The sequence below is a fragment of the Erpetoichthys calabaricus genome, chromosome 9 (assembly GCF_900747795.2).
Source record: "Erpetoichthys calabaricus chromosome 9, fErpCal1.3, whole genome shotgun sequence".
Lineage (NCBI taxonomy): Eukaryota > Metazoa > Chordata > Cladistia > Polypteriformes > Polypteridae > Erpetoichthys > Erpetoichthys calabaricus.
The window spans coordinates 85,607,483-85,623,449 of NC_041402.2; the positions used below are offsets into that span (position 1 = coordinate 85,607,483).

Consider the following 15,967-nt stretch of genomic DNA (forward strand, 5'->3'; position numbering starts at 1 on the left):
GGTTCTCATTTTCATTCTAATTTAAAATAATAATAGATACTCATTTTTTTCTTCTGTTTTAGAAAAACCAATCTATGCCACCTACGTCTTCGTCAAGTCAGCTTCATCCAGCTTCATCACATATAGAAGAAGAGTTCCTCAATCTTTTCTTTTTAATGATTGTTAACACGCATAATCTTTGTAAAATTATTCTGCACATGCATAACTGTTTGACCAATTAGGTTCGCTTCTGTATATATGAAGCTGTTTCATCGATTAGGTTTGCTTTTGTATTTATGTAACTGTTTGACCAATTAGGTTTGCTTATGTATATAGATTAGCTGTTTGTCCGATTAGGTTCGCTTCTGTATATATGAAGCTGTTTAACCGATTAGGTTTACTTTGGTATATATGTAAGTGTTTGACCGATTAGGTTACTTCTGCCCCGGGCAACGCCGGGTATATACAGCTCGTATATATCCATCCATCCATCCATCCATCCATTGTCTCCCGCTTATCCGAGGTCGGGTCGCGTATACACACATACATGCAGTTTTAATAACACAGAAATCAATATAAACATTAACATCATTATCATATGAGAATATGAAGTAATATATAAGAAGCACATTTCATATAAATATAAATTATTAAACAGTAAAATCTTCTTCTGTAATTTGCTACCGTGGCAATTTGTGTGTCTGTCCAGGATTTTAAATGACCTGTAGCTCGCAAACCGTTGCACCTATACACTTGAAATGTGGTACACATATAGTACGTCACGTCTACTATCCGCTTTATGGGTGATGATTGTTTTAGTCTTTTTATCTTTATTTTATTTTATTGTACAATCAAGTCCTATCTGCGCACAGCAGGGCAGCCGTGGGCGGATGCGTATGGTGTATTCACTCGATGTTATCGTGCATTGCGCTGTCAGTGGTATTTTGATAAAAGAATTTGAACAACATATAAGAAGCGTATAAATTATTAAACAGTAAAACATTAACATTTAAGAAGTAAAGTTACATTAAGTACTACTGCTGTGCCTTCGGGTATACCTCATTTTTTGTTTGCCCATTACATGCTTAAATGTATACATTTTTTGGTGCACCTACCCGAGAACACGCGACATATAACCGAGCGTGGGAGAAGCATGGATTTTAAACACGCGTTGAGTTGATGTGCTGGTCTCCCTCGTGAAATAACTGGTAATGTTTGACTAAAATATACAGAGAGTAAAACGACATTAGCTCCTATTTTTTTTTTACGATCTCTGAGATGTTGCTTTTTTCGGTTCAAGGCTTCATAAGCTCTTTTATGTTGTATGGTGTACTTATCCCAAAATGTTGCAAGACTTTCGCCTTGTATGTAGATCGGGGTAATTACATTCATTGCATTCCTAGTCTGAATCACAATGTGATTGTATGGGTGGTTACCTGGCACTGTAGGGTTGCCACCCGTCCTTTAAAATACGGAATCGTGCCGCGTTTGAGAATGAAATTGCGCGTCCCGTTTTGAATCAATATTGGACGGGATTTATCCCGTATTTTTTTTATCATTTTTTTTTTAAAGCAGCGTCTCATGCAAATCATCCCACACGCATTTTATGAAGATGCCTCCTTTCCTACTTTTGATTGGGTAATACTTGATGTCATCGTTAGTTTGATTGGTGTTTTTAACTGTCCAGTGAGTAGGGCGTGTCTTTCAACCGTAAGCAGATTTTTTGCAGTGGTATCGCTGACCTCGACGACGGCGACGTTATACGTCAAAAATAAATTACGATAAATGACGATTTTAGCGATACTTTATTACGACGGCGGCTACATAGACACGATCAAATAAAAACAAAAAAATCAAATAATCATTCTACATTTTCAAAACGTCGAAAAAACGACGGAATGAAAAAAAGGCCCACCCGACGACCCACCCATTCCATTTTTATATATATAGATTGCACATTCAGGACTCGCATGCATTTAAAGGTGCTTTAAAGTTAATGAGTAGACCTCTGAAAATACAATTTTTAGAAGGTCATTGTATGGAGTAACATGACAGTTTTATGTTCTACACAAGAGATCAGATGAGTGTATGTTAGCTTGATGAAAAAATAAACTCTTGTTAGGTGAATATTATACGATAAGATAGCTACTGTATACAAAATAAAGATTAATGCTAAACATTAGTGTTTCATTATATTTATTGCTATGTGTAATTCATAGTCTTTCATTTGCATACAAGACAGTTTCTGTAATGTCTCTGTTAATTAACATTGCTTTAGTTTATAAATGCATATCCATATGAAAGCAGCAGTTGTGCTGTGTTGCCAACTTACTGCTTTAATTTACCTTATACCTATGTTATATTTCCAACTCTGCCAAGTTAAATGTATCTCATCAGTATTATTTTCATGTCACCCTTTATCAGTCATAATTAATATAATTTGGTCAACAGGCTGTATTTTAACATATATAGAGCAGGTGCTACAGGTGGATATAGGTGGATGTAGATATGGTTATTTGTCAGTTTAAGTTTATGTGTATTTTATTATTGTGTTTATTAATTTTGATTTGTCATTATTTTTATGTGGGGGCGGCACGGTGGGGCAGTGGGTAGCGCTGTTGCCTCACAGTTAGGAGACCCGTGTTCGCTTCCTGGGTCCTCCTTGCGTAGAGTTTGCATGTTCTCCCTGTGTCTGCGTGGGTTTCCTCTGGGTACTCCGGTTTCCTCCCACAGTCCAAAGACATGCAGGTTAGGTGCATTGGCAATTCCAAATTGTCCCTAGTGTGTGCTTGGTGTGTGGGTGTGTGTGTGTGTGTGTGTGTGCCCTGCGGTGTGCTGGCACCCTGCCCGGGGTTTGTTTCCTGACTTGTGCCCTGTGTTGGCTGGGATTGGCTCCAGCAGACCCCCGTTACCCTGTAGTTAGGGTATAGCGGGTTGGAGGATGGATGGATTATTTTTGTTTTTATGTTATTTCTGTTAGTTCTACTTATTGATTATTTATGTCCTCTCTCTTTAAATATGCTTCCATTCCTTGTGTTTTATGGGTGTAACCTCAGGAGACGGGGCCACCCTGATGTCTCGGCGGCTGAGTCCTCCTTCCGGCTATTTATTTGCACTTTCTACTGAGATCCAGCAGTCAAGTGTTGAAGTTACTTGGATTTTTTTTTTATGAATTATTGCAGTTTTCTTTGGATTTTGTAATTTTTCAGATTATGGAATCTTGGAATATGCTCTTAGATTATGTTTTGGGTTTGCCTTTAGGTAACTTCTTTTTGCTCTTTTAAGCATTCTTGTTATATTTTTCTTTTTAATAATATATTTTGTATTTCCAGCGGTGGGTTGGCACCCTGCCCGGGATTGGATCCTGCCTTGTGCCCTGTGTTGGCTGGGATTGGCTCCAGCAGACCCCCAAGACCCTGTGTTTGGATTCAGCGGGTTGGAAAATGGATGGATGGATTTTGTATACCTACAGATTTTGTGTTGCAATTTTGTTCATAAGCGAGAGGTTTACATACCCTCTCTGGTATGGCATTTACTTTCATTTTAAACTTTTATGATGGTTACTTGTTCTTGAGGCCTTTTAGACTAAAGCTCACAGTTACCAGTTGAATTGGGGTGAGCCTCTTCTGGGTTGGAATGTGAAGGTTCGGGCCTTCCTTTTGTGGAGCATTTTGGTATCCTCCCATCCATTTTTGCCATACCTGGTGCTCCAGTTCACAACACATAGCAATTTTTAAGGACAGAGATCTTCACGGGTGATTTGTTTTTTGTTTTTTTGTTTTTTTTTTTTTTTTATTAAAGGAAGGTCATCTGATCTATATTAATTAACTCAATGATTTTGTAAAGCACTAAATCCTTCTTTGTTATTTGAGAAAGTCTACTGAGCCCCTAAATCTTTGAAGCACATTTTCTTGTTGTTCTTCTTCTTTTTCTTCTTGCCTGTTATGCCAGTTGACATGTAGGTCAGCTCCTCCACAAGGGTCTGTCTTGGGATAGCTTCCTTATGGTGCTCCAGCTGTAGTTTGAGGTCCTCAGCTGTGCCTCGACAGTTCTGTGACATGTGTTTCAAGGCCTTTCTCTTTTGTGTTTTCCTTCAAGTGTCCACATTTTAGGTTTATAAAATTCAAAATTGTAGAAGATGAAACAGCATTACATATTTTGAGTATTGCCATATCTACAAATAACATTATACATCCATACACAGTATATAATTACATTAAAATTTCTATAATGTTCCACACCAAAAAAGTTTGGTCTTCAATGTTAACCAAATAAAAATATATTTCTAAATAAAGTTTGTTTATAGTACAGATCACGCAGAGAGTCTAGGTCTGAAAGGTTTTAAAACTTCATAAAAACATAACTACAAAGTAATCTAGTCAGTGTATTAAACTTTATAAACAGCATCACACATCCATCCATCCATTTTCCAACCCACTGAATCCGAACACAGGGTCACGGGGGTCTGCTGGAGCCAATCCCAGCCAACACAAGGCACAAGGCAGGGAACCAATCCTGGGCAAGGTGCCAACCCACCGCAGGACACACACAAACACACCCACACACCAAGCACACACTAGGGCCAATTTAGAAACACCAATCCACCTAACCTGCATGTCTTTGGACTGTGGGAGGAAACCGGAGCGCCCGGAGGAAACCCACACAGACACGGGGAGAACATGCAAACTCCACGCAGGGAGGACCCGGGAAGCGAATCCAGGTCTCCTAACTGCGAGGCAGCAGCGCTACCACTGTGCCACCGTGCCGCCCGCATCACACATTTTTTCCAATATTAGATGTACCAAATTGTTGTAAAATCACAGTTTGGAAATCCACATAAATGCCTAGTAAGACTGCCAGTACAGAAGGGATGGGAAGGTGGTGGCAGCTTACCTAGCCATGACGTGCACACTGCCCTGCTCCATTCCCAACACAAACAGTCCAGCTGTTATCACAAAATTAATGAACTAACTTGATTACTTCCATTAATTAGTTTGCTCTAAGATGCCAGAGATCATTAACCTTTGAGATCTGCTGTAGATGTGAGTAAAAGGTACACACATTAACAGTAATTGCATTAAAAGTAATTAAAGGCAAGATCCATTAAACAGTCCCACATGGTAAAAGGGCATCTGCAGTATCTTCTTTATAATGCCTTTTGATTATGAATTGTTAACATCACACTTCCAAATTTATTAAGATGTTTAATTTATTGATTACTAAGACTATGGTTACATTTTTGTCATTTTGTACTTATATGGCGTGTCTAAGGTGATGAGTTGTATCAAGAGGAGTGAGGTCTGGTCGTGTGGAACTGTTTTAGTGTTTCCTTCATCAGACGATGAATATGTTCTTTGTTTTTGCTTAATAAGATGACCACATTGTAGTATGGCACATGTACTTAGCACGGTTTTTTAAAATCAGACCAGCAATTGATATAGCTATCAGCAGATTGTATATCAGGATCAAAATCTGAGAAGTTCTAATTGTTGGCTGATTTGTGCTGTGTATCACCAACTAATACTGATTGTCATTTGTCTTGTATCCAACTAATAGGCTCTTCATCAGTATAACCTCTGTGAAACAGTTATAGTGTAACTGTGCATGGTTAATCCAAATGACTTACAGATGTTTTACTGGTTATATGTTCAAGTGTTCATTACATAACATGCATAAAATTCCTTAAAAGCACACTTCTAATTACTGTATACACTCAGTGCTCTATGTGTTTTAGACAAATGTAATACAGTCAGAGTACAACATAAAATTGATGTACCACAAAAATGCAATGCTTGGTAAAAGAAAGGAAATTACCAAGAAATACAAAGATATTAACATTACATATATAATGCTTACTTTTAAAAATAAATAAATTATATTTTTTTATTTAAAAAGGCAATTTTGAAGACCTATACCAGCATAAGTTAATGGTCCTGGCATTATCATTAATACACAGACTTATCTAGCTAAACACCCTGGTCTTAATTGTGCCATAGGATATTTACTGTTCTGTTTACAGCCTACTAAGCGGGGCCCATTTACGTCTACTATGAAAAGCTTTGGGACAGTTATCCAAAACTGAAAAAGAAATACAATTAATCAGATTGAAAAATGTTGATTCTTTTCTTCCATAGATATTGCGTAAGCCAAGAAAAATGTGTGAAACGTTTAAATTTGGCTAAACAAAAATGTGTGAAACGTTTAAATTTGGCTAAACAATTCAATCAGATCAATATCTGATTGCATTTCTAATGCATGTACATGCCAGGTTTGCCTACAGATAAATATACTGTAATTGTCAAATGTGTAACAGCAACAATACAATCTATAGAATTCAGTGTAAACTGGAGGATACCAAGGAAAGGCACTGACGGTACACACAAGCTAAGTGATGCCAAATATTTAAAATGTATTCTATTACCTCCTGTTATATATAATAAATAGATGTTGAACATATTGCTGTGCAGTTTGAGTATAAATGTATGGCAACAGCAAGAGAAATGTAGAAAGCTCAATCAAAAGGAGTCACACAGGTGTTCTTCCATGTTTGTGAAAAGAATGCACTATGCTCACTTACTCTGAATGTGTTTCAAGTGAAAGATTGGATAAGCTATGCAAGGCCTTGTCATACTAAACCATACTCCATTCTGAAGAAAACAATAAAAATATGCATCACATAACCAGGTGCATTTACTGTATTTCTTTATCTGCAGAAGGTTTTTATCTATAGTCAGTCCCAAATTTTTCCTAGTGCATACAGACATATTGAAAGAGAGAAATCTTTTTTGAGAACAGTTTCATTACACTCAACTGTTATACTCTGCTGTTCACACATCAATGCATTTCTTGAATGTGATCAGGTCCATTCTGCCACATATATCAGTGTATTTACTGAAAGACAGTCCACAACAAATGGATATTTTAAAAAGTAAAAAAAAATGAATTCCTGGATAAAATTTTTAAGTTGACTACTGTCATGTTTATAACTTGCATAATAACTTGCACATACTAACTCACCTGTTATTTTGGTAGGCTGACACTAAGCCATGTTCATTTTCAATAATTACTGTTTATTTTTTGGTACAAAAACAGCTAAGAAGAAAGTGTATTCTCACTGGGCAAAGAAGCTATACAGTGGAACCTCGGTTCACGAATGTCTCGGTACACGTACAAATCGGTTTACAACCAAAAAGTTCGCCAAACTTTTGCATCTGTTCACGACCATACACTCGGTATACGAACAAGCCAGTTTCCCTTTCGGTTTGTACGTGTTCAGTCTCTCCCTGTGCATTTCGCAAGAAAGAGTGAGAGAGCGTGACACACACACACAGGCGGCGCGAGAGAGAGAGACACACACACCAAGCAGCGCGAGAGAGAGAGCTGGACGCATAAGGTAGAGAAGGCAGTTAAAGAATGCACCGGGCTTGATGAATTATGGCCGTGAACCGAGGTTCCACTGTATTATTAACATCACCATTTCCTATGAGACAGGAACAACTGTCATGTTTTGTAAAGAGAGCACCTATGTTTTGGATCAGTGAATTTCTGCTAACAGATTTGCCCTTCTCTTGATTTACTGAGATTGGTGTTTAACTTATATGATAAACTTTATGTATGGTATGTCGTCCAGTATTTAAGACCTCAATTTTTGCCAGGGTTAAGAATTTACCTTTCATTAGGGATGCGTCTATAGAGAACAAATCACTTGTAAGTTATAACTGTTAACAAGAAAATTGTTTGCTTTGATGCATGGAAGAAAAAAACCTGAGTGCTTTATGCATCACATGAGAATATTTATCTGCCTAATCTGCACCATCATTTCTAATTTGTGTGTATAACAAATTAATTCTAATTCTGTACCATATATATATATAATTTTATCTAGGAGCTTTAAATATAAAAAGGAGACCATTCTTCATTTTTCTTATATAACATGCAGGCATATTTTATTTAATTAATTATGGAAGCCAACCAAGGCTTATTATCATTACAGTTATTTAAATAAAAGTGAAGTATAAGTTATGTAAAAGTTTGGGTGAAGCTGTATTATAAATTCATACTAAAGCTGATCTAGGAGTTTATAAAGCTGATATATATACTAATGTGTTACACATTTAGAAGAAGAAAACCTTGTCATGGAAATGGAAGCATAAATAAATGCCATGAAGGTGTAAGGTAGGAAGCACTGGAATTTACCCTGCTAAATGTGCTGCTCCTGCAAAGATGGAATGCTTTCAGTGTCAGCTAAAATGAATTGCCAATGTAAAGATAAGTGATTAGACTGTAAAGTAATGCTTTGCTTGGGGTGACAAAATAAATATTACAATTTATATATTAGTAATAGTGTCACAAGTTCAGCTGTGTAAATGACACTTCTTGACTTGATTCCCAAGATTACTCTTTTAGCTGTAGAATCCTTCTCAGAGTTAGATGATAAATTAAAGTTTCTGCTCATCTATGTCTAAATGCCTTTTGACAAGATGTGTTCTGTTTCAGATTATATTATAAATAATGCAAAGTGGTTCTTTTTCTTGAAAACCAGAAATTTTTGATACATTAATTTTTTAATCTTAATTAATTTATAAAATGTACAATTAGCAATGCCAGTCTTGTTTTTTTATAATTTTAACAAAACGTGTACATTTTTTACTAGGTACTGGAAGAATCCAAATGCCTTGTACGGAGTTTCTTGAAATCCGTGCTGGAAGAAGTAAATGACAAAGAGTGCCAGATGTTGAAACAGCTGTGGGGCTCCTCCAAGGGACTGGATACTCTCTTCAGTTATTTACAGGACAAAATCTACGAAGTGTGAATTCATCAGCCATCATAAAAGAAGAAAAAGGTTTATTTATTAATTTATTATTTTTTTAATTGGCACTTAAGACTTCAAAGGAAAACAAAGGTCATGTTCCTTGAAGGTGTTTCCTCCTGCAGTTATCCAATACAAAGGTGTCTGTGGAGCTGCCAGACCAGTATGGGCTAAATGAAAAGACTCTACAAAGGGATCATCAAATGCAAGCAGCATAAAAGTCTGAAAGATGAGTGGTCCTTTGGTCTTTTGTATTATTGCCAATGATTTCCAAGATCTGCCGCAAAATCCCACGTCTGAAGCCAACATGAGTGGGAAAACTGGCAAAACTCCTTTTAAAATAGTACTGGCATATTTCACTTTAACTTAGCTGTAAATTTGTTATACAAAACTGTAATCATTAGACATTTTGTAAAATATCTTCCTCAATGTGTTTGTTAATATCTAATAGGAGTAGACTTTTTCCATCAGGTTGGATCATTGTGGTATGGAGGAATGATTGGTTATGGAAAACCAACAGATTGCACGATAACATCCCAGGAGATACCTCATCTTGAGAACACATTCCTGAGTGCTGAGTACTTCAGCAGTGAGGGTATATTTGAATAATGTGGGCTCAGTGTAAAAACTAAAGATGTAATTCATTTATTAATTATATACTGGTGTAATTTCTACTACCCATTTATTTATTTTCACTTTTATTTGTTTATTTTTCCATCAAGGTGTGCCTGATCTGATAAACAGTATTTATTTTTGTATATAGGGATGTATGGGTATGCGTTGTTCAAAAAAGAAGCTTTACACAAAATCTGAAAGTGAAATTATATTTTCTCTGCCATAGTAAATGATTCCCTCTTAAAACCTGTCTTGAATAAAGACTCGATTACCACCAGTTATTTTTATTCAAATGTTTTCCTATTAAATTTGTATTTCATATACAGTATATACATTTTGGCACTTCAGAAGCTGGCAGTGGCATGCTGGCTGAAACATAGATAGTGTTCACTGTATTATATGAATACTAGTGATCTAAAAGTGAAAAGAGATTAAGAAAATGGTCTCTTGAACTTGCACGGATTGTGTAAGGATTCTGATACAGATGACAGGCATTCTCATAGTTAATAATGACTTCAGAGGGTGTTTGGATAGCTGATGTTTCACAAACCAAAATGACTTTGGCTTTCAGGTAACTTTACAAATGGATGAAAATAAAGGAAATTATCACTGAATCTGTGCTGGTACACAGAGTTTATGCCTATGGTTATATCCGTTAGAAGCTTAGAAAGAGGCTAGGTGTGCAACTTGATGGACTGTTCAGTACTGGCAGCCAGGGATAGCCCTCTACTATAGTTCATTACGTCACTTACAAATAAACAGGGTATGTGGAGGGGGGCACTGGTTTTGAATGCAGTCATTCTCGTAATGTACTCATGAATGTCAGTAACTCCATATTATTCAAAATGAAAAAGACCATTGCCTTAGAAATATAAATGTGGTTTAATTATAAACAAAAAAAAAAAAACACAGAAATGTATACACAAGGACCAGGAAACACATAATGGATGTTCCTACTTGGCAAGTGCGCTGACTGTGACAGTGAGATCGGTCTTTGCATGGAGGAAAACATATCCAGAATTGAATATTAAACTGCAGACTGTTGTATCTGTCACATATAAAACACATTTAGTACAGCATGGTCTTTGAATAATGGTGGACTCTTGTGGAAGACTCTTTTTTTTTTTAAGTGTTCAGTTCTTTTTTAATTACCCGATACTTTTTTGTGATGAACTGTTTATTAAATATTTGTTAAACATAAATAATTCAACCATAAACGGAATCTTCCTTACAAAAATTTGAAACATAGCATTGGGTAGTGACAGCCAAGCACTTTAAAGAAGCAGGCCATACATATTTAGCTACTAACAATGCTGAAAGTGCTTTTGCCAAACTTAACTCCGTTATGTTAAATACTTTTATTTTAGTAGCTGTTGGATAACATGGACATGGCTTATTTTTTTTACTAGATGAGCCCATTGCCAAGAGGAATAATTAACTGAACAAAATGGATATTTGTGTATTGCCAGTATAGCTTGCCAATTCATCTAAGCTTAAAATCAGATTATTTTCTTGCACATAGTAGATAAAAAAAGTACTTATCGTTATCATTAGAATCAATAACAATGATCCAAAATACTTAGGAGTCTTTGTTGTTTACATTTACATGAATTGAACCCTAAATTTTAAGAAATGCACTAAAACTTTGTGGCCAGTTACTTTCATTATCTTTTATGATATCCCTTAAATTCAGTGTTCTCTTGAAATAGCATCTCTATTATTTGTACACCCATTCATCAATCCATTTTCCACACATATTGAATAAGTGGATTTAAAAAATGGATGTACTGAGTGATGAATCTTTTACAGTTTAATTCTTAAATATAAGAGAAAATTATTACCTTGAGATTTTCATTTGTTTCTTTTTCATGAGATGAACAATATGCAGTGCAATCTAAAGAGTGCTGACTTTACTATGTTTTACACAAGTTGCTAGTAGAATTCTTAAGGCTGTTTTATCAGTTAGCCAAAATAACAATCACCACATTGGTAGGAAACTGTCCTGACTAATATATTCAAAATATACTGTGTATGTTCCATTCCCTCTGCCAAAAGAAATCTGACTATGGCACATTCTTTAACAATGGTGTGCATGTTCATTTGACTTTGGCTTCGACTAGACTAACAGCAGAGCGCTGTGCTGTGTGTTTGAATGACCCGTTAGCCATCACGAATGTGTTGTGCCGTATCTGCTTCTATCCATTGCGGTTACCGCATAATATTCAAACTGCCGTTTTTTTTTTTATTTACTCTCATGTATACACAAGGGTTAACCAAAAAGTAAAGGCATTATATGATTTGTTTTTTTCTTGAATTTTGAAGCTGCAATAAATATAGTAGTGTTTTTTTTTTGTTTGTTTCATAAACAAAAAACTGATTTGTAAGGATTCAGTCCTATATAGGGGTCAAGCATCACATAATATCATTAATGCACATCCTGGCTTTGTTAACCGGTAGTTGAAATAATGCATGCTCACTTCTTCAGTTTTCCAGTAAATTCTTTAATGAAAGCTTTTTATATAAAGGAACTTTGCCGTCACCAAGGAGCTAGGTATACAAGAAGCTAGAAACTCATACAGCCAGCAAAAATAGTGTGCTGATGAAAAAAAGTTTCATGCGTATGCTCATTTTGCCCTGATATAAAGGAGAATGACTCCTGAATGCTTCACAACCAAATTATAATTTCACATCCTGCTTGCATGTCCGAGATCTGAATGGGATAAAATGTTGTTCTATGAATTACTAATACAATAAAACAAATTCTCTGCCTAAAATTTCACATGTGGAGCTTAGACATATTTGCCTGAACATTCATTACTGATAGTTACTTCCATCGTCTTCTAAAGCCAGCTTCTTGAGTCACCCTTCACAGTGGTAGAAGTTCGATTACACAGCTCAACTACATTTAAAATCTTATGTCTTCTGTGTATCAACTGAAGCATCTCAACGTACCAGTTTGGACAATGAAATATTTTATTACTTACCAGCTGAGTTCTAGTTTTCTTCCCACAGAAAACACTAACAGGCTTCAATATATGCTAGCAGTTTTTATGATGCCGGGGCATTAGAGAAACGAAGGATGAAGGAATATCCATCTCAATCAATCAAACTCATTCAATTCTGACAAAATTCAGTGGGGAAACGCCATTCTTGTCTACTGACTTATTAGTCCATAATCATAAGAGGGGCATTCATCACTCAAAATAGATGTGATTAAATGCAAAAAACAATATAAAAGCATACCATCTCCTACAAAATTGTAATATTTTCTGAAGGAAATTTTTTCCAAGCCAGCCCTTTCCTTAAAAATTACTGCTAAAATTATCATGTCTGGAGTTTATTGGGTTTGTGTTAATCAATAAAAAGCATCCAGTGTTTTATAAATAGTGAATTAAAAACAGAAATAGTTGATATCATAGACAACTAGTCCTAAACTTAAAGCTAAAATATAATGACTAGAAATGAGCCAACCCTGCTGAACTCATTCCGCCCTGAGTTCGTCAGAATGGTGAAAATATTCAGGAACTTTCCTGAACCCGATGAAATGCAAATTGAAGTAAATGGGACAGGAGAAATCAAACTAATTGTCAGTGGATTATAATGGTGCAGTGGTTTTTTCAGTGGCCCTGATGCCTAGAGAACCATTCGCCAACTATGCTGGATTGAATATTCTGGCCAGTAATGTGACTTGAGCTGTGAGGAAGCAGTTCTCACCACTGTGCCACCATGCCTCCCAGATATATACAGTTAGGTCCATAAATATTTGGACAGAGACAACTTTTTTCTAATTTTGGTTCTGTACATTACCACAATGAATTTTAAATGAAACAACTCAGATGCAGTTGAAGTGTAGACTTTCAGCTTTAATTCAGTGGGTTGAACAAAACGATTGCATAAAAATGTGAGGCAACTAAAGCATTTTTTACCACAACCCCTTCATTTCAGGGGCTCAAAAGTAATTGGACAAATTAAATAACTGGAAATAAAATGTTCATTTCTAATACTTGGTTGAAAGCCCTTTGCTGGCAATGACAGCCTGAAGTCTTGAACTCATGGACATCACCAGATGCTGGGTTTCCTCCTTTTTAATGCTCTGCCAGGCCTTTACTGCAGCGGCTTTCAGTTGCTATTTGTTTGTGGGCCTTTCTGTCTGAAGTTTAGTCTTCAACAAGTGAAATACATGCTCAATTGGGTTAAGATCAGGTGACTGACTTGGCCATTCAAGAATTTTCCACTTCTTTGCTTTAATAAACTCCTGGGTTGCTTTGGCTGTATGTTTTGGGTCATGGTCCATCTGTATCATGAAACGTATTGCACTGCATTTAGCTGGATTTGAGCAGACAGTATGTCTTTGAACACCTCAGAATTCATTCGGCTGCTTCTGTCCTGTGTCACATCATCAATAAACACTAGTGTCCCGGTGCCACTGGCAGTCATGCACGCCCAAGCCATCACACTGCCTCCACCGTGTTTTACAGATGATGTGGTATGCTTTGGATAATGAGCTGTTCCACTCCTTCTCCATACTTCTTTCTTGCCATCATTCTGGTAGAGGTTGATCTTGGTTTCATCTGTCCAAAGAATGTTTCTCCAGAACTGTGCTGGCTTTTTTAGATGTTCTTTAGCAAAGTCCAATCTAGCCTTTCTATTCTTGAGGCTTATGAGTGGTTTGCACCTTGCAGTGCACCCTCTGTATTTACTTTCATGCAGTCTTCTCTTTATGGTAGACTTGGATATCAATACGCCTACCCCCTGGAGAGTGTTGTTCACTTGGTTGGCTGTTGTGAAGGGGTTTCTCTTCACCATGGAAATGATTCTGCGATCATCCACCACTGTTGTCTTCCGTGGACGACCAGGTCTTTTTGCGTTGCTGAGTTCACCAGTCCTTGCTTTCTTTCTCAGGATGTACCAAACTGTAGATTTTGCCACTCGTAATATTGTAGCAGTTTCTCAGGTGGGTTTTTGTCTGTTTTCGCAGCTTAAGGATGGCTTCTTTTACCTGCATGGAGAACTCCTTTGACCGCATGTTGCCTGTTCACAGCAAAATCTTCCACATGCAAGCACCACACCTCAAATCAACTCCAGGCCTTTTATCTGCTTAATTAATAATGACGTAACGACGGACTTGCCCACACCTGCCCATGAAATAGCCTTTGAAAAGTCAATTGTCCAATTACTTTTGAGCCCCTGGAATGAAGGGATTGTGTTAAAAAAATGCTTTAGTTGCCTCACATTTTTATGCAATCGTTTTGTTCACCCCACTGAATTAAAGCTGAAAATCTGCACTTCAACTGCATCTGAGTTGTTTCATTTAAAATTCATTGTGGTGATGTACAGAACCAAAATTAGAAAAAAGTTGTCTCTGTCCAAATATTTATGGACCTAACTGTAGTTAATAGAATTAAATATCGGAGGCTTAACCCCATCCCCAGATTGGATAGAAGGTACTCACTTCTCTCAAACCAAAAAGTATAGTTTGAATTTTTTTTCCTGACACTTTTACCTGTTCACTGCCACTACTACCAAATAAGGGCAGCACTAAGGCATATGGATTTTTCACTCCTTCCTGTGTGCATCAACTGCACACACATACGAGCCCATCCAAAAAGGCATTACATTTAAGACATGTTTTCCATCTACCATTTCTGTGCATTTTTTGCTTAAATTTATTTGCAAGTTTTGCGGTAATTCTTAGCCCACTATACATCAGCGTTATATACTCAGTTGTGATGTCACGCTGACCTTTCAGAGCACCATGGTGCGCCATTTAAAACAAACTCACCTAAACCTCCCACAGGCCGAATTTTCAGGAAAATATTTGGCAAATGAGGGCACTGGTAAACACAGCATATTTGCAGTGGAAAACACTTGGGCAAATTTTGATGATCAACACTAGTAATGCTGGATGCCAAGTTTACATCGAGTTGACTACCTGTCTGTTTTAGGGTTATCTTTAAGACCTTGCCATCACCTTACTCAGCACTTAATCAAACTTTGTTAAAGGACTTTAGGATAATACCAACTATGAAAGGCACTGTGTAACATTAAGTCGTTTTGATTTCTTATGCTATAATGAAAAGCCATTTATCAAATTGTATTAGACATTCTACCACATAACAGATGCACTTTTTTCCGTATTAAAAAGTCTTCAAAAGTGGTAGTGGCCAGTTGTGTTATAAAGATACCAGAAATCAGGGTTAAGTTGGGTTTCTGATGCATGGTACTGTGATGTTCCAGGGTGACAAACTGGAAATAAGGAGGTTATGCATTTAGGACTGAAACCTGGAAGCTCGTCTTTATGCAAAGAGCTGTGGGAATCTGAAACAAACCCTTGAGCCATATTAGTTGAAGCAGAAACCCTGTCAACCTTTAAGAAATATTTGGAAGAGAAATTGGGAAAGCTTAACTTTAGCTAAGCAAACGGGCTTGATGGACTGAATGGTCTCCGCTCATTTGTCAAACGTCTCACGTTCTTATGTTTTTTTGATGGTTTACTCAACCTAACCCAGGGACTAAACTGGGCCTGGTAATAAGGTTAATTAGATATACTGCAGTTTTACCTGT

General features: G+C 36.7%; 1 protein-coding gene across 2 annotated transcripts in view; it reads left to right on the forward strand.

Annotated features, from left to right (window-relative positions):
• Positions 1–14,656, forward strand: part of LOC114657874 (chromodomain Y-like protein 2) — a 361,796-nt gene extending 347,140 nt beyond the window's left edge. For both annotated transcript variants that reach the window (XM_028809820.2, XM_051932120.1), the window contains exon 7: positions 8,633–14,656. In XM_028809820.2, the coding sequence (XP_028665653.1) occupies positions 8,633–8,791 (159 nt within the window). In that variant the 3' untranslated portion in view covers positions 8,792–14,656. The remainder of the gene's footprint in view (positions 1–8,632) is intronic.
• The last annotated feature ends 1,311 nt before the right edge of the window (positions 14,657–15,967 follow it).